Source organism: Cephus cinctus, unplaced genomic scaffold (genome assembly GCF_000341935.2).
Source record: "Cephus cinctus unplaced genomic scaffold, Ccin1 Ccin1_scaffold0690, whole genome shotgun sequence".
In the NCBI taxonomy this organism is placed as follows: Eukaryota; Metazoa; Arthropoda; class Insecta; order Hymenoptera; family Cephidae; genus Cephus; species Cephus cinctus.
Genome location: NW_014333313.1, coordinates 2017471 through 2041879, shown reverse-complemented (window position 1 = coordinate 2041879; position 24409 = coordinate 2017471). Strand labels below are relative to the sequence as shown.

Sequence of the window (24409 nt, the reverse complement as noted above, 5' to 3'; positions counted from 1 at the left end):
TGTAATGCCTGAAATTGAATCAGAGTAAGATATATCATTTTAATTAATTTTCTATATAGGTGTATGATAACTTTTCACAAGTGAGAGATATACATTAGAAATTTTAATTTTTTCAATGAAAAAAAAAAAAGAATAAAAATGATTGTCACGATTATTTTTATTTACATATTGTCAAATTTTCATGTAATAGACAAATTATAAATTGTCCTTACGCAGACGTTTAAGTTACTGCAATTTTTGATTATTACTCAATTTTAATAGTTACCGCTCGTATGCACATGCGCACCTGCAAGTACAATTACACTAAACACGTACCTCGTATACATTGCAGTAGCTGTCTCACGATACGACACAGGAACATGAAACTATTGATGCAAATTATACTATATACCTATATACTCTAGTATATTGCACAAGTCGAAGCTTATATGTACCTTCAGTGTTTCGCTAATATCGGTACATACTAAACGCATTCGCTATACACAGTGCTTAACGAGGCATGTTGATTTATGATTTAGTATAAGCACAGTAGAAATTACCGTGACAAACCCATCCCCCCCGGGACACCTTTCCTTCATATTTTGTCGAGTTAAATCTGTCGGTTAATGTATTAATTTGAAAATATACCAGTAAACTGAGAGTATATCTCTACGGGGATGCTGACTTGAAAAAAATTCAAGGCCATAAAGAACCCTATGCCATATTCGTCGGAGGCGGAAGGGTAAGGGAGGAGGATAAACAGTAAGGGTGGCAAAAGGGGATAAAACCGAAAACTCAGCAAAAATGTGCCAGCAAGGAGGGTCGCGTGGCGACAAATATTTTCATTTAATGCGAATGTAAAACACAAGGACAGATATAACGAAGAAGATTACACCACAGCATGTGGTCAGCATAGATAACGATAACGCATTAATATATACACGAGTTCGGTTATGCGATGTGTATGCTATGGTAATACCGTCATAACTTTCTGCATTATCATATTCAACGGGTTAGCTACGCATTAAGCGGGGTTCGAGTCTGAAATCGATACAGGATACGAATCTGATCAAACTTACATATTTGACTTCCGTTTCTCTTAAATTTTCGCTTTTCAGTGAAATAAGTTTGAATTTTTGTGTGAAAGGGTAACTAATTTTTTTTGTATCACCCTGTAGTCCGATGGCGACTTGAACTGTTTAAAATTTGTATACGAATTGTCCTGCTATCAGTTTGCCATCGGAATCAGGAAGTGAGTTGGTCCCTATTTAACAAGCAGGTAAAAGGAGAAACGAAGTAAGAGAGTAAATGAGAAACACGAAAAGAAGATAAGAAGATAACAAGGAGATAGGTTCAAGGGTGGAGGGCCTTCGTGTCTAGGAAATTGAACATGACGGTCATACTCCTCCTCAGGGATTTTAGTGTTCCGGTTCCTTGGAAAGGTTCATTTGGAATTCAATGTGTCCATTAAGGAGCGTCGATAAGAACCAAGAAGGAATTGAAATCCATATGAGTAAATTCGTATCACGTGTGAACGTGAATTATATTTTGCAGTATACTCGACATTGATAGGGATTACGGATTAAAGTGATATTAATGGGAGATGATAAAATCAGATTGTAAGATTTATCAAGAGATTACGGTTTTATCTGTATTATTTATTTATACTATTGTTTACCTCGGAGGCATGATTCTGTTTTATATCCTACATCTGTATGTATACATATATTGTCACGTACTTTTTCAATTATTCGTTCTGATTTTGGGATGCTGGATTCTGTTTTCGCCTTATGCACAGGGAGAATCGTTACGCTACCGATTTATTAAAAGAGGCTCTCGACATAATTAAAGGGGCGACTCGAGTGAGAGGGCAGTAGTCATCGATTAAAGGGATTTCGGCCAATCAGAATGATTTGTTCCAAAAAATTGTTATTCTCAAATCACTCTGTCTCGGGACTCCGACGGGGTGTCTCGATCTGGCATTCTATTTACTTGGCTGGTGCTTCGAACCATCCCTACCAAAACCTGCACATTGAGCGGTCGCGCATTTCCGTAACCGTTTGCTCTGGTTCATACATCCAGTGTGCATTTGTCAATTTTATGCGACCCCAAAAAATTGACTGGTTCTACTTCGGTCTTGTTTCGTTTCTTGTAGTCGAGGTTCCCCTCGACTCCCAGAGAGCATATCGGCTTGTCAGTTACCCGTGTAACAAGAATTGATTGGTGTCCACCCGTGACTCGCGGATACATGAGCGGGAGTTGACGGCCGAAGGTGACGTGGAAGGTTCAATTCTCGCGTGGTCAGAAAATACGTCACAGTATATATATTTATAAATAAGTTTTATAACCTTTTCATTAAGTTTAATGAAACGATATCTATAATACTTCAATCAGACCACATTCAATCAGGGCAAGTATTTGGCTGATAGTAAATAATTTGATTATTTGCTAGTTTAGTATCCAATTATATTGAGGAATTCGTTGGCAAGCCAACAATATCAAAGCACAGGATGCAATTGTAGCCAATTTGTTAGTATCAATTTGACTCCCGTGTTTCATGCGGTTGTTTGAAGAGAAACAATAGTAACAATTGTAAATGTGACTTACGCGTTTAACAAGTATGAAACTGCCAACGAGGAAGCCCAGAAAAAAAAGCACACAAGACAAAAATCCACTGTGCATTCCGTTCAAGTGAATCCATTGCTCTTTAAAATGCAGATAAACAGTCTCAGGTGGATGCTCTCGGTAAAAGAGAGAATGAACCAAAAAAAAAAAGCTCAAGGATAAACGTTACGTAGCGATTGGAGCTTTCGCATAGTGGGAAGATTCTACGTGAAAATTCCCATAGAAGTAACATGAAATAGTGGAGGTTTAGAAAATTGAAAAGCAACAGAAAAATAGAGCGTTCTCGTAAGCGTGGCTTTTGCGCCAGTAAAATTGAATTTATCTGATATATTTATCTGCAGTTTGTTGTTACCGACAGAGTTTCATTTTCCTGTGCGCGATCGGATACACTGCTTATGTTATAAATCGATGAGTTAGATTACCCACTATCACAGCGCTTATACCGGTACACTACTATATGCGCCACTATGCCTATTACTGGTCTCTGATAAAAAAAATTGCATAGTTACAATCCGGTCCAATTAAAACGTACGGGAGCCAACTACGTACTCGTTGCTGCAGCAAGATAACCTACCAGTACATACAGCATCGTGGGCACATCCTGTTAAGCGTCTACCAGAATTTCCTTTACAGGATGTACAAAAACTGCTTCGACGTCTGATAAAAGCGAACGTTGCTTTATACCCGGTGATTACAGTGAATTGTCTGCGAGAAAAAGCGATGCCGCTCGCGACAATAACATCGTTTTCATTTTCCACTCGTGCAACTGATCCGTTTGTGTCGTATGGAGAGAAAAATGACGTTCCGTCATCCCCGTCGTGTTTATAGATCATGTATTCCCTATTACAGAATAGGATTATTGATTCGTACTGCAGCACTGTTCATTGTATACATAGTGTATTTAAAAGGCTATTCAAGTTAATACATATCTTTTACATAATATACATCCGAGTACAGTAGTTACATAAATTTTGGGATAAAATTTTCGAGAAATATAAAAAATATCAGGTATACGTATGGATATCGATGTATTTCGGATAGCGAGGTACGTTAAGGGTACGCTTGGATTGGAATTTTCGTAAAGGGCGGTAAAGCGTCGCGACGGCAGGTTTATTTGGGAACATAAGTTAAGTTCAGCTTGACGGCAGCTAATGTGAAAAGGTAAATGGGACGTGACGTAAGTTGGTCGTAATATTTCGTGGTATTCAGGGAACATCAATGCTCTAGGTATACTTGACGCTGATGTACCGGAGAGGGTGGAGAGTCAGAAGTTAAGGGTGAACCAACCACGTATGACGGAAACGTAGTTGAGGCTAAACATTTTTCGAGGGAAAGGTTCGTCGGTATAATTTTTATCGAAGGGGGACGAAGACGTGACGTCCCGAAAACGTCAAACTATTTCTTGAAGTTTTATTCCCGACGAAAAAGTATCAAAGTCACTCGAGGGTAGCTTCCACCCTGGACGTTATATTCGGCGCTCTCGACGGGATCGACGGATGGGGTTTAATGGGTTAAGCACCCACGAAAGTTCACCGGTGATACAAAAGTTATCCCAGGATTCTGGGGTTGCAGGCTATGCATCACTATTTTTATCCCTGACAGGGGTGGCTGGGTTAGATAGGTACTGGCACAGTACTTACCCTTATACAAGGTGCCGGCAAGAATTCTACTATCCAGGGTATATATATCAGAAAGGAGATTGATACTCCGAGGATTGAAAATTTATGTCAGCCGGAGTGGGATACGCTCAGGGGATGTAGGACGTAAGTGTACCTACCATCTATAGCAGCCAAAGACATTTACGAGGGGTCAATTTTTTAAGGGCGGATTTTAGATTTTATACTGTTACCATAGGCGTTCTATGATTGTCGTCAGTGCGCCGCGTGTCTCTGTAGTTAATTTAATGAAGTTTCCAGTGCTTTCTGTTTAGGTTTGGTTGGGCTTAGGTTAGACCCATACCTGTCAGTCTGCGGTAGAGTAAAGCAATTAAGCCGAACTTTGAGAATCCTTGTAGTTCCTGAAATCTATCTATCCGTGACCTCTGACCTCCTATCATGAGTGGTAAAGCTTACTCGGGTATCACTTATTGTTATACATTATGTTCTGTATTTGACCGCATTATACATTTTTCATGCTACAGTCATTATGAATACTATGCAATTGGTCCTATTACATTTTTTTTTTTTTTTTTCAAAAAACTTTTAACTTATTAATACATAAAGTCGAGTGGCTCAAGATTGCCTCTGCTTAAATGTAAAGGAAATTATTTTCTGGTAGAAACTTTCTATAGGGAAGACCCACTTTTTTCTATCGTCCATTAATTAGCTAATATTACACAGTACTACGAAGTGTCTCGTTTCTTGAATCCAAAGTCTTAAGATCGCATACAAGAAACATATGAATTGCCTCCTCATTTGAATATCTAGTGAAAAATTGGTCATAAGAAGGGCAGACAAGCTCGTACGAATTTTCACGTAGATTTCCATAAAAGGAAATAAAAAATCGAGAAAAAAATTACTCTAAAGGTTTTACAAATTTTAAACACAGTCTCTTTCACTCAAAGTATATCGATGACTATTAAGTTTAAAAAAAAAAAGAAAATGAAATATTTTATTTGGACGGTTCAGTACATTTAAGGGTTATAAATTAATAGAGTCGCAACCATGTGTCTACGTGGGAATGAATTCATAGCGTTATAGAATTTACGGCTTATATATAATTCGAAGTAAAGGATCGCGCAGTCTGGCAACGTTGAAGTTTATGTTCGGTTATGCAGCGATAACTCGTTCCGAGACGACTTAATAAGAAAGCTATCGGTTATCGAGCTCACTAAATCCGGCAGTTAGCGGGTGTCGCGGTCCATATTGGCTCGTTCATCTTACGCGGGTAGCGAGTATATCTGCTCCTCGAAGTTATCGCTCCATTTGATATTCTGCTTGCGACTTGGAACAGTGCTTGGATAACGCGATAAACGACAAACTCGAACGGATTGTTAATATTGACGATTAACAAATATTCATTATAATGCCGGTTGGCAACGTTAGAATTGATAATTCTACATGAAAAATAGTATATAACTTTAATGCGAAAAGAGTGCATCAGAGTATGGACAATTTGATTAAGAAATTATTGAGTTTATTTATATCGTGATATTCATAAATTTAAAATCGATGGAAAGACGATACGTAAATCTCTGAATATTTCTAGCAGTCATACGTGATAGTGGTGATAATATTTTACTACTACTTTTACCGGACTTTACGTGACCTCTTGAATTAGATATATTTCGCGCAAGTTACGATCAATATACTATAGCGAGATGGTATACGTCTAACTGGATACAGTAACGCGAATATCAAGGGTTATCGTGGGCAGTTGTGGGAGTAATACAGGGTGTCTGGAATGTTTCGGTAACGATGGTAAAAACTGAAACCGTGTTAGCGTTAACAGAAGAATGAACTTTTGTGAAATATTTCATTGTTAAAGTCTCTTGACATTTTTTTGTTAGCAACGAAAGATTTTGTAAATGAAACACATTTGACTTTTACGGCATCTCGAAATCATTGGCGATCATTTTTCATATCCTGATCATTAAATCAAAATAGAAGCTGCCGATGGTACAAAAATGTACTGGAAAATTTAATCGACGTCCCCATCCACTGAATTATTTTGACGTAAATCCGTAAAGGGCGAAGAATAGTGAAAATTGATCGTTTTCAAAAATATCGAGGACTCAAAATTGAAAGAGGGTAGTAAGGTGCAGCAAGGCTCTGTATACGGTTGATCGAGTCTCGAGTTAAAGGTCCGCGCGGAGCAATCGCTCGAATGCGTTCAGGGAAATATGCTTGGAGTGTGAAGTATAATGCGAGAATAAAAGAAAAAAGAGTGGGTGCTAATTGAAGGAGAATTCAAGCGATAAAAATTGACTAGCACAAAAACTACTCGTTCGTAAATTTTCCTTTGCCTGACACGTCAGAAGCTTGTAATGCAAATATCATTCGAAAAAAATACCATTAATCATTAATTTCATGCTCGTATTATTTTTATGGATTGCAAATATTTTTTCAAAAAAATTTCACACGAAATCTATATTGAACGCACCAAGGAATACCTGTATTGTATAATAAAAAAATAGCATCAACGCTAGAAAGTGCCATTTGGCATTTTCATATGATATTACTCAAAACATGCTCTCGTCATTCCCTGTCATACAGTAAGCAAATATTCGACCATCCAGTAAAATCCAGTATGAAAGCTTGAGGTTTCGCGTGGAGGAAAACGAAAAGAGAGAAGGAGTCAAAGAGGTTTGAATTACCCGTGGATATAATCCCGGACAATTACACGACTCACTGCGTGTGGCCCGAAGATAGTGGAATAAAGTTTGATCAGCACTCAATGTTACGTCTAATCAGACACAAACATCTTCAGCGGTATGTAATTACCGTATTTGATAACGGCCTCTGAGATAGCTATTAATTTCATCCTTAACGAGTATCCACTCAAGTGGAACGTCTTGTACAAACAGTGCCTATTAATCAATTAAAATTATCACACTTGAAAAAAAAAAATTATCTTCCATACATCCAACAGAAAAAAAATTCCTAGTCCGCAATCATGATCCGGATACTCATAATCTGTATTAACTCACGAACACTGTTCACTAGAGATGGGGAAAATTTCACATAATTTATACTGATTCGTCACTCAAATGATAATGATACAGGACGGTGGACACCCGTTAGAATGTCAACAATGCGATTTCGGAACTGATCGGTTTTGCGGTATACGTTGGTAGCACTGACTTTAGGGACGTATCGCTGGACACGGTAACAGCTGGTTTCAGGTCGAACTGTCACACTAGGTGGAGGTTCCTTCAGTCGGTTAGGTTATTGGTAAGAGGTTCATGAGAATGACGCAGAGTTGCACAATATTCTCGTTGAAAATGATACGATAGGCAGGTATACGTGATAGACTCGAAGTACGCCAATTTCCCCTAGGTACTAGGGACCTGTTTCGAAAATCCCGAGAACAGCTTTACCCGAGACCTAGAATGTTACTTGACTGCTCGACCACTAGGAATGCAAAGGTTAGAACCTGGGATACCAGTTGGGGGATGCACCGATGTGGTAGGCAGTAGGACTGCCGGTGCTGTTAACGCGAATGGGATCCATTGTTATTGCGGCCTAGTTCTGCCCATCTACCAGCGCTTCCCGTACAACCGGATCATCGATAGCCAAGCATTATGCGGAATAGGATTTAAGTATACAAAAGTTACGTGGAACAGAAGTAGTAGGAGTATTGAGATACGAGGGACAGGTAGATATTTTAATTTTATATTTTTTTTATCGGAGTGTCAGTTGGTACCACTTTGATAAGAAATTGGATTAGGGTGCTGAACGAACATTTGGACCCTTTATTAATCGAAATGACTTTCTTGGGTAATAAGATCGTGGGGGGTATACCACCCTATACTTATTATACCAATATAGACTATCAGGTAAATCGAGAGGCGTAATATAATTCCATTATTTCACAATGCTTTGGGAAAAGTTCGGTGTAAATATTCGACTTTTCTTAATTAAAGGACTCGGCTGTAATTATGCATGTTAATTAATAAACCTAGGACCACCGTCTTTGAAGTGGGCATATTTGTACACTCTGTTATTCAGTCAGGTATACCTATGGATATATTGCGTATGAATATCCTTAGGTCAGGTGGGTACCTACGTTTAACAGACTCAAGGCGCATTCACATGCGTTCGTATATGTAGTCTGTATACGGCCGGTACTGCCGCCTCCGCAGCTCTATGCATTTTACCGAAGTCCTGCTGTGCCAGCCAGCCCACACATCGTCATCCATTCACGATGCATATGTAAATATATATCGGGTGTGATATTAAAGCTGGTATAAATAATAACGACGCGATTTAATGTACGGGACTTTTGATAATTGTCTTAAACGTATGTCTTGTTAGACATTAGCGCGTCTCTTCGACCGTATGAGCTTACGAATTTGAATTCTATGCTTATGGCGAAGAATAAGTTTAATATCGGAATCGCCGTGAATGTCATATGATGCGTGGTAATTTAACCGGGAATTCAGCACGTGCACAATGATAGTCGAAATAAAAGAAAATAGCTAATGAAATGTACGATAAATCGTAAAACTCTGCATTTAACAACAATGGCGACTGGGTGGTTTCGCGTTGATATTCCAGCGGACGTTTCAGGTTGGTGGTTGCGGAACGCGGCTGTAGATTTTACGTATTATGTGAGCCACGACGACGTTATCCATGACGCGGTGACTGGCGAACAATGCGAGGGGCCACAATGAAACGTGCAAATACATCGAAGTGTTCGTAAAGTGAAAATCCCAAAGGCGTGGGTTTGGAAAATATTTAATATTGAAAGATGAAGAACGTCGGGAGATTGGAAACAGTAATTGACGAGCCTTCCAATCATTAAATTCGTTAAACGTCTAAGAGTCGTTGATAAATTTTTTTTTTAATTCGAATAAAAAAAAAATCAAGATCACAAAACTCCGTCATCGATAACGATGAATTTTATTTTGCCTCCGTATATACTTATTTATCTTGGCAATTGTACAGTGTCCAAGCAAAGGTTGACGAGCGCTTTGTTGCGGTGCCATGATTTCTCGAGGGACTCGGCTGTTCCCGACGATGAGTTCCCTTTTCCCCGCCTTTCCTATTTCTAAACTCCCATCCAGCCGAGTTCCTACGGGACCTCAAATACAAATCGGAAGTCCCAGCGAGAGCTCAGGAGAACCTACAGCGCGTGAGCTGGTCCCATAGTCAGAGGGGGTCACTGTGGTATCCAGGAAATTCTCACGTGTAACACGCAGCGCGGAGTGGCTTTATAAATTCCATGCTCGTACGTTGCAGCAATAAAAACAAGCGTCCGCTGCCGATACAGCAGAAACCTTTTAATCCACATCTCTTAACGATTCACTCGGACGCAATTCCGAGTACAATAACGAAGCTATCCCCTGCAGCCACTGCCGTAAGACGGAAGAACGAAGGAGGAGGCGGAAGACGCCGGAGACCAGATTCTTCGGGACAGGCTACCATAAAAGTCTATAGAATGCGCCCGGGCATACAGGAGATATCCATAAGTATCATCCGGGCTCTGAGATTTCTATTGTACCTCGAAGAATAAGCATGAAATAGCGTGTCCGTAATATACCCATGCACCAGTTCGCATGTTTCTTATCGACTTTGGATAAGACATTGAAAAAAATAATGAAATCCCGATTCTCTTCGATTCCGCGCCCTTGCATCCAAGCGGAGTAGGCACTCGGGGGTTCATTGGTACCAACGAAGCAAAGGACGCGAAAGAGCTGCAATCTGTGAATAACATACGTCTCGAGGAAGTCAAGATGAGCAGAGAAAAATGCGCAAAGGAATAGTACATCAGGACGGAGTTACTTCGATAAAGAATATATAACAGTGCTATGGTAGCTGGCTGGATATAGATATAGCCAGTGGTGGCCTTTGAGCGATTCCGGCGCCATTGACTCAAGAACGAACGATGGCCTTTCTTGTGCACCGGCACTTTACCGTTTTGCGCAGACTCTTTTCACCAAGAACAAACGAGCGCGACAGACAGACAGCTGATGCAAATGGACAAAGCCAGGCATGTACCTACCTATCTGCCTATCTACATACCCACCCGGTACGTGCACGTCTGTGTACCGGCTACAATAGGTGTACAACGGCGTACGAAAGAAATTCATGCACTGTAGGTTAACGAGCCATGACTCTTGGCTGCTTTAACTTTGCTCCAAAACACAGGGATCCCATGCTGGCTCATGGCGTACAAACGGGACACTCTGTATACGAGGAAACGGGTAGAACGGGCTATGGGGATCTTACGACGTGTAGTATTACTTCCGAGTCCCGGATGATGCAATTTCTATTGCAATGTTCATTTCTAAAGATAAAAATTTATAATTGCTACTTAGTCACGGGCAGATTGAAATAAATGCATTGCCAGTCCAGACCTACGCGGGATGACTTCTTCTTGCAGATGGGGAGGGAAAAGCGAACGCTCCGCAAGCGGTTATTACGTTAAACTGTGCGTCTAGACGTGTTTCGCAGTTGACAACGTTGGTAACTACCGAATGAATAATTTATGAAACATATAGATATACCTCTTGAAGACTTTGCCAGTTATTTCGAGCTCGAAAGAAATTCTTGGTTATTCATGCACGTTCGTGTACCCAAACCCAGTGTAACGTAACCTATGAAATTACAGTGAGAAACTTGTAGCAGCGAGACGTCGTTCTTCATATAAAAAAAAAAAAAAAATTTCGTCCGCGTTAAACACAGAGAGCGGCGGTGACACTCGAGGGGTAAAATTTAAAAGAAATCCAATCGTTACTTCACACTGATACCAGAGATAGTACTTTTAGATGGTATGTCTATACTTTTAGATACCTTCTATCCTATAGAAAATTCAATGTATTTTGTATGGCATCTACGTGTCCCCAGAAAAGTACTCTTCGGCTGAAATGCAGAGTTTACTTTTATTTGTCTTTATTAAAGGAACGGGTGGTACAGTGGTGTCAGCGGTACCTAGTGACGTGGATGCTGCTCTGAAATATCGATCGCGTTCTTTAAAACCGCAGTTACATACGTACACGTGTATATACGTACATACTCCCCAATATGCGTTTCCTTTCGAATGTAGCGTCTCTGTTTTACCCCTCGAACACCCTATGACGCAACGGCATCCCTCTCTCGTTCCACGTGCACGCGAAGATACAGTAGTACCACATCAAAGAAAGCTATTTGTTAATGGGGCATAATTATCTCGTGGACAATGGGAGAGTCGCGACAGACCGTGGCACGAGGCATATGAAAATTAGGGGAGCGAAAGAGTACAGGGGGAGGAGGGCGGAGGGGCGGATGGGGGGACCAGGCGAGAGAAAAAGGGGAGAAGAAATAATAAAGAAAACGAAACGAGCGCGCAGACTTTTTTTAAATGCTCGACCGGATGAGCAGGTGCAGACGCTGAGTCCTATATGTACGAGAGGGGGGGATGATGATCTCGTTGCCCTGAAATAACCTAGCCTAATCGGTTAACCTTGTGCATAATTATCGAACACTCAGATTAGCCAATCACGCCCTCGTACGTACCGATAATAACCGGCGGCTCTCTTCACGGCCGTAAGCACAGGTGATCATCGAACGATAATGGTATTAATACATCATCGACTTGGCCACGCTTCGATGATCGCTGATTGCATCGGCCGCGAACGACGATCTGATATTTTGTATGGCGAAGAATAAGGAGCGGCAGGAATGTGGCGATCCGGTTACGGGAGAAGTCATAGGGAATTTTTCGGATGTCACTTTTTCTCGATGTCCGATTTGTTTGGGGTTGGTGAGACTGCGAAGTGGCTAGATTCGCGGGAGTGCATTGTGAGGCAGCATTCTGAAGTTTGGAGGTTATGTCAGTGTTAATGGACTCGATGGAAGGTTTAATGGAAACGGAATTGTTGTATAGTGTAAAAGTAGCCGAACCATTAGCTCCACTGAATTACCTGGTAGCTGTTACGTGGATTTAACGGCGATGGGGTTAACGGATTTAAAACGATCAATCAAACCAACTTCTATAGGCGCTACGCATTGAGCCTCGACGCTCGCACGCTTGTGCTTTAGCGAACCCGACGGTCTTTGGCGGATCTTGGATGATTATTGTATACACGCCTACGCGTATGAAAGACCGTGAAGGTTAAAACCGGTAAACCGTGCGATAAGCTGTCCTCGTAACTCTAACGTGCCTCTCTGGTTCCGTTTGAATCGTTATTCCTTGACGCGTCGTTCGCTTGCGCGCTGCATCTTGGGACTGCTTGAAATAGAATCGCTTCTCTAGACGCAACATTGCGACTTCCTGGACTCTTGTGCATGTAGTGCGTTAGTATAGTCGAGATTTGAAAATAAGGCAGAGGGTTTATGGTACTTTTTGTAATGTCATTTTTCAATGTTACTCTGTTGCATGAAGGGCTGTGTCGATTCTTTTGGGTAAAAAGTCCTTTTTTTCAATGCGAATGTATATGTATTGTTTCCTGATTTTAGTGCGATTCGTAGTGGGAAAAGTATCACGGGAAGAAATTGTATCGATAAGTAAATACCACGTGCCGGAAGCAATCTCGATGGAAGGAAAGGAGGTCGATGCTTCCGGTTATGTTTCGAATACTTTGTACAAAATGGAGTCGCGCAGGATGAACGAGGCGTGAAACAACCGTGTTTGGACTTGGAAAGGGATTTGGCCGTGTTCGTCATATATAGAGAATTTATCGAAGGTATAGAAACGGAATAGAAATTGAAAATGAAAATATACGGTATGACGGTGGTATAGTGAATGGTAAAAATATTTTTCAAATCTTCGCTGTCTATATTCTGACAATCAGCTGTCTTCAAATCGGTAGTTCAATAGACGGTTGCTATAGCAATATCACTTATGATATTAATGGATTAATTAATAAAATAAAAGTCAGGCATACGCACGCACGTGCGCGCGCATAAGGACGGTGTTATTACACAACACAGTTGAAAAGGAAGCACAGCTGACCAGTCAGAAATCACTGTACTCGTTCAAGCGAATAGCCGCTCCTAACTTCAGACTTTCCGTTTCAGTAGGCTGACGTTGCTGAAGCATTACAGTAACTAATTACAGCAATACCAATTTCGTAGTAAACGTCGAATTAAATTTGTCATGAGTAAAAAAAAATAATTAAAAAAAAACAGATTATACTTGTATTTTCAAAAAATATATAACATAGGCATATATCCCGTGGAAAGAATAATTTATGAAAATATTTATCACCATGGCGAAAACAATGCCAGCGAGTCGGACAACCGCCTAGAATTACAGTCCAGTCATACGCGAACTAGTTGGGTATCCATGGACGAAGTTTGGTTTCGCCAATCGGCAATGGTGTGGGCGCCGCTTGATTACTCCCGTTGTTCGAGCAATCAATTGCGAAACTTTAATTAAGAGTTACAGCGCGAGCTAAATGCCCAGCGATAAGTTGTCTCTTCGTATTAGTCAGTTTGCCCGGGGTAGCCACCGAGAAGTTCGAATGAACTCTCCATGGGTGGTATCCGTTCCCGACGCCAGTGACGCCACCGTCCACGAACGAGTTATAGGAAGGAGCGGGAACCGAAGTTGTAAGAGGAGGAACCGATACGGATCGGAAATCGCAGTAGTTTCGAATTACCGCTACCATAGTTTATCTCAAGTCGCGATTATAATCGAATCGAGCAAATAATTTACACGTTTCTTTTAATACAGGATGCAGACTGCACTATATATAAATCTATATCCTGCAGCCCGTATCTTCCTGCGATCTTCCAGTTACGCAACTCGGTTCTCACGTGGGCGAAACACTCGGTGCAAACCCTATACAACTGTATTTGTCAAAGGAGTAACAATACACGTACCATGTGTAATATCAAAGAAAAATTATAGACCATTTCTTCATAGCTACCGCAGACCGTCAACACGGTCAATAACTTCACGGCCGCTAATCTAGCAGATATCGTATAGGGATAAATAATAATAGGACGTGGGAAGCCAACATGCATGACGATAAAGGCACGCGTGAACGATGATGTTTAGTATTTAAATGGCGCGCATCCATTTGCATGAATTTTGGTATTCACGCCAAGCGACCCCTGGGTCTCCTGTGGGAGCCTCGCGAAGGTGTACGCAAGGGCTGAGGAACGTCTACGAGGGTTTCCGATGCGAAGGTGAAGGAAGCGGAGGCCGAGGCAGGATAGGCGAGCTGACGGCTCTTAGACGGAGCGATAGGCTGTGTTAACTTAATGACCATGATGTCTGCCAAGACGAATGGCTTTCCTGGTGTCTGGAAGTACCGCTGTGTGTCATGGGGTTTTCGAGTAAATAACCAAGTTATATATAATCCAGTAATGCCTACCAATTTTATTTATGACATTACGCGTAGGTAGAGAGGCGAGCGTCGCGACGCTTTCGCCATGCGGTCTGTATTATTGTCTTTGTTTACATATTGCACAAGACTCGCGATGCAGCGTTGCAACGCACGAACGACAGTCTTAGGGCATTACGTGGCAAAGTGCATTAAATGAATGCAACTTTAATGCATCCACCTGTATAGGTGGATGGAACCCACAGACATGGTAGTCATGCACGCGCACGTGCTGAGAAGGAACGTTACGATTAACGATCCGGTTATCGTACCGTCTGCAGGACGTCTCTTTTTCCATTTGGCAATCTGGTCGAACCAGCAGCGAAATTCGAGGAGACATTAATCAGACGGCAGGAGCAAGAATTAAAGTTGATAAGGTTTAGAATACGGAGATTCACGATTGCTGCACTTGGTTATACTGGAGATCAGTGAGTGTGCACGTGCGACAGGGCGAGCCGTCCGCGCGGTTGGTAATGTAAACAAGGATATAATTCGAGTGCCTATATATGACTGCTATGAAAATAAAATAGAAATTGGCATTGACCATTTTGTATATTCACTTTGCAGCGCGTTTCTCGTTCGTGTAATCCGTTAAAATTTTCAGATTTAAAGCTTCGCTCGACGGGAGCTTTCATCTCCGCCCACCATCGCTGGCTAACACTCGAAAGCACTTGAGCACCTCGCGGCGGAAATCTCCTCGCGGCCACCACTGGATTTACATATTTAATTTCGCAATTATACGGCAGCCCGTGCCCGTGGCTACGTTTACACGCTCTTTCGCAAGATCACTGGGCTCACTAGTTCTTCTCGCGGTAGTAGGTACTTCCACGACTTCGTAGCGTCCAGTTCTTCTCTCTCCCCCCCGTCGGCCAATGGTAACTCACGATTCTCCATCACATCTCTCTCTCTCTCTCTCTCTCTCTCTCTCTCTCTCTCTCTCTCTCGCCTTCTCTCTCCACACGAACGACTCTTCTTGCCTTGGCTGTAGAGCGAAAACGTTCCTAGCAGTCGGTAGCGGATTTCTTTACGCAGTGTCGTGTACAACGGCGAGGATGAAAGGATTTCAGGCAAATCCGCAAGAGGAGAGCCGACCGCCCCCCAGGCTCGAGGAAGATTCATCAAGTTGTACCAGCTGAGCGTTAGTATTCTTGCGAGTGGTCCAATGAGTCTCCTTAAGATTTTGTGAACGTCTCTAGGGTACAGCGCAGCCTCTTTCCGTCTCCGTTACACTTGGTATCCTGTCGCAGGGTATCTTACTATCCGTTGGTGGGGCGTCCCGAGGAATCCCTGAAGAGCGACGATACACCACGTGGCAGCGATAACGCGAATGGCCGTACAGGTTGCAGGACGTCGATGAGCCAATAACGAGAACGGGGGTAACGATAACGATAACGCAATCACGACGGAACACGTTCTAACCAATGAAGTCGCCGTAATGTCCCCCAGGTGCAAAAGGTAGACGTCGCGCGTGCGGCCTGCTCCCCTTCGTTCACAGGGTCGTCACGTGGCGTAACGTTAACAAGCCACCCCGCACTGGGCTACAGGAACGTCGTCGTGGTCGGTAGTGAGATGACGCCATATTCATTTTTTCCCCGCTAACGAAACGAGACCGAGTAGAGATTCGTGGGTTTCGCACCGGTGATGATGTGCCCGGGATCGTGAATAAAAAAGGGAATGGCGGAGGGAGTGGGGACGGGGAGGAAAAGTCAAGAGAGAATGAGAGACGGAAAGACAAGGAAAATTGAATGTAATGAAAAAAGGAGAGAGATACGAGAGAGGGCACTGCCGTGGCTGTATCGCGAGAGAGCCTCGACGTGCGCGGGAGAAAAGACGCAAAATCATGAGTGTGCAGCACACGGTAGTGGATACGCGGTACTGTCGTCTGTATATAATCTCAACTCCGTAGGTACTCTGGATCCGCACTCCAGGGTGATGGCTGACTGTATGAGGTGGGGCGCCTCCACGTACGTGCCCATCTATGTGGCCCCTACGAGAGAGAGAGAGTCTGGCTCTCTCGCTTCGGCTGAAGAGGGAACGGCCGCGGTATGCAGGAGGGACCAATGAAAGAGGGACGGAGAGGCAGCGAGTGACTGAGAATGAGAGGAAGGAAAGGGAGGAGAGAGAGAGAGATGGGAGATCGGAAGAGTGGAAGAGAGATGGCGAAGAAGGGGCGACCACAGTGGGAACAAGTAGAATATAGAGGAGATCAGGCTATGCGGCTTTATGTAGGCGGCCCTGAAAATCACCAGATTTCACCATGAGTTCTCCCGTGTGTATGAAATCGTTTTGTAGTGGTCTCTGGTAGGTATAGTTTCATTGAGATATGTGTTACGTGTATAGGTATCAGGCACGAAAATGGGTATCGGCGTCATAGGCCAATTCTATGGGAATTTTTACTAGCGGTGCGTAATCCCACGAGGAACTCGATGCCACTTCGGTAGCAGTGGGAAAAGGGCATAGATGATACAATAGATAGAAGAAAACGCTTTAACGGATGGTGTCGATTAACCCGAACACAAAGACCCCTTTGATCGAGGAACGATTCGTACAACCCCTGCCTATCCCATTCATCGCTTGACTTTTTTTTTTTTTTCTTTATTGTTTCATTTTCCCTCGATTCCAACTCCTGTCCCTTCCACCTTTGTTCACAATCAATTTTCGATCAGACGGATAGCGAAACTAACGGGGTCAACTGGCGAAAAGGCCGGACGTCGCGAATGCCAAACGTTCGTTTCGAATGTGCGGTCCGTCGAGACTGGTCGAGGTGTCGAAGAGGCTCTTTTTTTCTTCTTTTGTCACTTTTAGGGGAAGATTGAACGAAATTGGATTCTTCGTTCGTGCCAACATGACGTGGACATGAAAAGCCCGGAACACACGCATGTGCTTTATTTTACAGAAATTTTTATCTCGAGTATCATCACAAAGTTGATACTTACTTCAACTGTGAATCCGGCTTATGGGTACTTTTCGTGTACTTCTTCCTGTTTCTGTTTATGCAAGTAAAACCAGGCGTAATTGCAATTATGAACGCAATAGACAATTATGACATAATGACCATTTTCTGTAGACACTGAATAGCACAGAACAGGTTAGGTTAGGATTTTCCTTTTGTACGAGCATACATAAAAAATGAAAGCTGAGCATTTTTTTTTAATGCAAAACGACAAAATAACGAGCCAAAGTCAAAAAATGCTGCCGTTCCAAAGTACGCGAGGTATTTTTATGCATAGAATAAAAATGCGCGCACATTTTTGTTTTAACTCTTATTTTTGACTTCCTTCATTCGCATGCTTTTGCTAGACCTTTTCTCTTACTTCTATCTCCACACTCATACACGATCCATGGCCTGTTTATTTATTCTACGTACTTTCGATTCCTTGAAATTCCTTATATCATATATTTAATGCTTGTAATAAACATTAAATGGAAACAGTATAGTAATATCGTGTTCAGGTATCCTAATAAACAATCTAAATGAGAATACAGAACATTATCATTTGCTCTTAGTATCCTTTCGCATGCTACCCTACTCTGACGACCCTCTTCGCCGTATCTATTATTGCTAACATTTTTTTTTTTCCACGTCTACTTCCGGGTGACTACTAATGAACGCAATTAGCTTTACCCCTCTGTTTAATTTCTAAAAGTTTTTAGAAAATTAAAAACATGCGTGTTTCCCTGCAAGATTGAATTCAAGTACTTCCTCCGGAAAGGCTTTGAATTTATCAAGTGCAACTATGGCACAAAGGCTCCCTTCTATTCATACAGGATGGAGAGTCCTTGTTAGATATCATTCGTACTATATCTAATATACATCATGAGTACTTCGTATATTATTATACTCTCAGGTCATGCATTACACGAATCTGTTGGTATACCATGTTTTTTTAAAGAAATTCTGTCTGAAATAAAGAAAATATTCTAACCAGACGTGTTATGTGTTGGAAACAGACTTTAATATAGGAAACAATCGTATTTCAAAATTGCGATCATTTTGTACAGTATATCATTCAGACTTTTAAGTCTCGATGTACACGTATATGTATATATAAGTTTAGTCGTAAAAGATGATCGACATTTACGTGACTGCAATTTGATATATAAACAGTAATGTAATTTCAAACGATACTTTTAAGTGTTCACACTGCACTGCTAACCCCATCCTATATTGGTTACATTGCGCGAAAGCGTCGCTCGAGTTTTCCAAACTTCTCCACAGTATAGGATTATACAGTATAGGACATTTCGCGCATATATCGGAAAATCATTCATTTCAAGGGACATTCAATTTAAGCCTCGTATTTCATTTGGGTCTCAAAACATCCAAAATCGCTTTTCTCTTGGGCTCGTGAAAAATGTTAATCGCTCGATTAATTTATTGCTCTCTTTTTTTTTTTTTTTTTTTCACGTGAAAAACTTTGTAAGGGGAGAATTTTTATGGTTGCACGTCACGTTCCTCGTAAACAGTCATATGGGGTAATGATGAAAGCACGATCACGTGCTGTAAATTTTATCACACAATAATGACGTGTCTAATCGGAGGATTAAAAAGACACAACTTTGTAAACGACAGCTTTTCTGACTTTGTTATTGATGCTTGTACTCTTTGTACTGTTTATTGCTTATAATTCGTTGTGTAATTGGCACATATATTATACAACTAGTAATAATTATTTATATAAAGTCGTGTAAAATTGAACATGAATGTGTGTATTCACAAAGAAAATTCAGACTGCCTAATTTCTTAAAAATCCTTCGGTAACCTGTCATTTCACTAGCATACGTATGTAGGTCAATGGATTATTTCAACCGTGAAATAGTTGTAGTAATAATTCCGCAATTCCTACTAGTGTGATTTCTCTTGAAATTCACAGTACGCTGCAGATGTACCAAGAATCCGTAGTTTATAAATATCTTTCATCCGGGATGAAAATGGCACATAATTATCTGCATTTGCGTTACATCATAGAAACCCTTTCCAATTGTCAACAGGAAGTTACTATTGTTGTCTAATTATCCACTATGTTAGGGTGCATAGTGGTATGTAATATATTGATATAAACAGGATGCTTGAAATAAGCTGAATATCAGATCGCGCAATACGTGTTTCATAAGGTATCCAGCGGGTCTTAAGGAAAGAAAAGAGATACAACGATAAATCCAAAAACGCGAAATAACAAATATCGATTGTCTAAAATTTGTTTAACGTTGAGAACTTAATTTGAAATCGTAATGAAAAATCGAATTTTCTTTACTCACGTGATCGTCCAGGAAGATCGTATTAGATAGGAGAGTCATATTACGTACCTGCAAGAAAAAAGAAGTCAAATATAAATAAAATGCATTATACCACGTTGGACATGGCTGAGTAAGGTTTTGAAAAATACCAAGGAAAATGGTAACGCCTCTACTTTATATTACCTCCCTGTCGAGAATTTGTCGAGAATTTAACGTCGAGTGACGTCATTTCAAAATGGCAAATTAAGTAACTAAAGCGGCAACGGCGCGTATTACGGACCAACTTTATTTTCAGTTAGCGTAAACTGCTTTGCTTTTTTCGGAGCTTGCAAATTACCAGCGCGGAGGCACTTGTGGTCTCTACTGCGGATCCGCAGCTTTACTCACGTACAATTTTTGCTTTTTCCTTTGCCTCACCTTTATTCCTTCCTGTCGGTTCTTTTTCTTTTTTCTTTCTTTCTTTTTTATTTATGTCCTGTAGCGGGCTTAAGTGCGGCACTAAGCCAAAAAGTAGATCGATACTCGGTCGGCGCAGCTCGGCTAGTTACTACGGGATTTCGGAAAGCAGTAGCTAATTGAAGTAACAAGGGTTCTTAGCCAGATTACTTATTTTCACTCGTACAGATAAGGCACAGCCATCCTTCACTGTAGTAACGGATAAAAATACCTCTTTACAGAAGTCCACACCGTATTAGATGAACCGATAAAGCATCGTCCTCGTTGAATACAGGTAATTCCTATACCACAAACGCAATTATCTTACTTTTTCATATTGGCATGATGATCTTTTAATTATACATTTTAATAAGGATTTCTTTTTTTTCTTTCTGGAGCTTCGTTAAGTCTGGACCCAAGACAAGATCTTTTGGGATTGAATACAATGCTTGACTTTTTTAATAGGCTTTGTCTGGATTACCGAACAGAGCGAGGAAGTGACAGAAAGAGAAATAGAGCGAGAGAGAATTATCTTGGTTCTTAGAATATATATATATACTATATAATACTATGGCAATGGTTGACAATAGCAATACAATGGTACAGTGAAACGAATATAGGTCAACGATGAAAAATCACGAATAAGGTAAATTCAGTGAGAATAAATATACAGTGAAATGCTAACAAGGTTCGGTGAACAGACGAATATAATTACAACGTATTAATTACAGCAATAACGAATACTTTGCGAATAGCGTATTAATCTGATTGGAATGCAGAGTTTCACAGTATGCGTGCAGTAAAGTCGTATCGATATTCGTGACCTATAACCCGCATTATTTATTGAATAGGTCGGGTATGAATTCATTTTCCGGTGGAGATACATCTCCTGAAAAATAAAATAGGTAACGTTAACGAAGGGTCTTTTAGTACGAAGAGAGGTTCTTCCGTCTCTCTTGCTCCACGTCTCGTCCCACTTTCTCTTTCTCTCTCATCTCATCGCTCTACCTCCAGTTCGCACTCGTCCCGTCTCTCTTCCAGATCCTCCTGAACGTTCGCAGCAATCTTCAAATTATTACTATACAAACGAAACGACGCGCCATAGCAGAGATATCTGAATTCCAAGTGGAAGCTTCGTTACTTCCGTAGTTAAGCCGACAGTAGAGGAAAACAATTTCGGTTTTCCGTCGTACAATGCGGTTTTCTCTAACTTTTAGTACTTTTCTTCGTTCACTGTAAATGTATATACATATATGTTCGCAATGCTGCGCTATGTCACAGTCAGCATCGTCAGTAACTATACGTATCTCGTGTTGTGTAAGGTAAGGTTTTCTTTAGCCGGGGACAAATGTCGATAGTGTCGTAAGAAATGCACTGTATGCACTCCATTTATGACTATAGGAGGGACTCAGCCAACCGAGAGATTTTTTAACCACTCGCAGAATCCGATTCTCAAGTATCCTGAAGATATCGGCTCGTTATATCGCAGCATCCCACGGTCACTGGTTTATACAGTTTTCTCATTTCGCTGAAGCCCCAGGTGTCGTTCTTACGTATTAAAAAGAGTCTGCAGGACTTCCACGTCGTTAATTAAGCTCAAGAAGTATGAAAAATGGTGTCGTCGATTTTATAAACAATCTGAACGCCAGTGTGGTTGTTTCTTAGGGGATATAGTTGAGCGCGATTCGAAACTATGCGACTCGTATACCACTGGTGTTGGTGACTTCAAAGGCATGATGACGGTAGCACCGTGAGAAAAGGGATGTAATGAGCGATGGGGGGGGGATGGGGGTGGGGGAAGAGGGAGAAAATTTAAAAGAAAGACGTTCAGTCAGCATTTCGTGGAATTAAGCGACATCTCTAAGCTTTGTCCCTTTAAAGCGTTCGACAGATTTCTGCTTGCGATGAACAAGGTATACACCTTTTCTTTCCCCTTTATCGCTATCATCTCGAAATCCTTTGTCAGGATTATTTTTTTCTTTTATCTGTTTCAAGAGCAAAGTCAACGTAAGACCGAAACCAGGCTATACGGGTTTCCGTATGCGTTATGCTTTTGCGAAAATTTATAACCCTCCAGACTCAAGCAAACGAGGCCTGGGGCCAAAGCACGCACTACGTACTTTATCTTTTGCGGAGGGACGAAAAAAAAAAAGACATCGCTGTTACTATCGGGTCTGTATTTCTACTTTTGCCTGAATTTCACTACGGCTGTACGAACGTTTGACTATTTTTCATTTGGACGGATTCTTATCGCTATCGTATACTTTTGTAGAAACGGCATACGAACTCTGGCAAGTATGAAAATTTTTCTGCCGGCCTGCCATCTCGTGAGTTTGCTATCCCCTGGGATCTGGTCTGCGGTAAACTACCACGTACACCCCGTATATATCTCGTGTTGTATCTATGTTTGAAAATGGTGAATAGTCGGCGGCTGGAAAGTTTGACTGTACATTTTTATAAGAAACGAAAATGAATCTTCAGGATCTTAGGCCGTTGTAGTTCTTGGTTTAAACAAAGGTGTCTCTTCTTGGGTTAATGCTATATCTATTCGGCATATAAGAGACGTCAGGAAAGATAAATGAGTGTCTGGTTTTGCCCGAGATAATAAAGCCTCTGAGTACTCTATTGGCTTGTTACCCGTACTTGTTTAATGGACTGTACATCTCTTAAGTGATAAGGCATAACCAGAAGGGTCACGTAATAAATTGTACTTATTAATTTAAAGAGTCCCTGACTATAGCATTTACAATAATCGTTAAAAGTCAATGTCTTTCATTGGTCCTCGTTGCATGTCAAAAATAATATGCACAGGTCAAATGGCTATAAACCTATGGTGTTTAAGACTAATAATAAGACAGCTAAGAGATCAGCATCAATTGCGAATAACGTGAAGTGAACGAATCGTAGCCGAGAATATGAAATTTATTTTTTTTTACTTCGCTCTGATAGCTATGGGTATTCTGTACTTTGGCAAAGTAAACTCAGAGGAGCGTAAGTTACTTTTCTTTTTTCATTTAGTTATATTTTCCATAATTAATTAACAATTCAGTGAGAAAGGACTCTGCAGTCTAGGGAAGGGCTCGTTTGAGTAGACTGTCAAGAAAATCCACAAATAAATAGTGGATCGGCCAATCAACAGTTGGCTAGTATTCAGGATACAGAATTGCATCATTTTAGTCCAACAGTTGGTAGCAAATGTGTTGTGTAGGAAATAGAAATAAAATTGAGAATGCAGGTATAAAGGGTCGGAAAAATTCTACTATTCAATTTCACATTGCTTCGCTAAGTGTACAGGATCAATGATGCTCAGATGAAAAAGAGTTGGATGACGTAATTCTTACTAGGAATTCACTCGATGCACTCGGGATATACTAGGAATCAATTATTCAGCAGAACCTGTCATCCGGTTTCTGCAATTGTCAAGTATATGTATATAAGTATATAATATTTTTTTTTATTTCTTGATTTCATGCTCCAATTCTCAGTGCACGGATTGCAATTGATGCTGGAAATAATAAAGCCTATAATTATTCGCATTCAAGTTACCTCGTCATCGTTTTTTTTTCTAATTTACAACAGGAAGCTATAACAGTTGTCTAGTTGTCTTTCATGGTATTATTGTATATTATATATTACATATAATATGCTGATATGAACAGGATGTTTGAAATGAGTTGATAATGAAATTACATGTTACATGACTGACAACGCATTCGCTTCCTCTTCGGACAGGAGTAATTGAAAAAGTAAAACGAAAAGTTGACAATTGTTCGGTTAAATTGTTATTCGCTTTCTGGAGTTCGTTAACACTGAAAACGAAATTTAATACTACAATCTTACGAGTACGATTGTTCTTTGCAGTTGGTTACAATACTTTTCCATGAAAAGCCTTGATCGTTATTTCCTGATTAGGATTTACTTATAACTATTTTTAGGACATTTTTATCTTGCTGCTTTGTTAATAAAAAAGTATTAGCTCGTAAAGTTCAAAAATATTTTTCCTTCTACTTTCTAACATAGACCTTTTTTTTCCAGCGCGCCCCTGCACAAGCTCCCAAGACACAAGGTAAGGTTTCGTATTATTTTTAGTCATTTTTGAAATCACTTAACTCATAATTACAAACAGCATTAAACTAAAAAAAAAAAAAAAAAAAAAAA

The 24409-nt window shown here is 40.8% G+C and overlaps 1 protein-coding gene across 23 annotated transcripts in view; it reads right to left on the bottom strand.

Moving 5' to 3' along the window:
- The window catches only part of LOC107269770 (dystrophin, isoforms A/C/F/G/H), a 261027-nt gene that overhangs the window by 52039 nt on the left and 184579 nt on the right, over positions 1–24409 (bottom strand). For 19 of the 23 annotated variants that reach the window (XM_025087112.1, XM_025087115.1, XM_025087118.1 and 16 more), the window contains one exon: positions 19838–19885. The exons of the other annotated variants lie outside the window; for them this stretch is intronic. In XM_025087112.1, coding sequence (XP_024942880.1) covers positions 19838–19885 — 48 coding nt within the window. The remainder of the gene's footprint in view (positions 1–19837; positions 19886–24409) is intronic. 23 annotated transcript variants of the gene reach the window in all.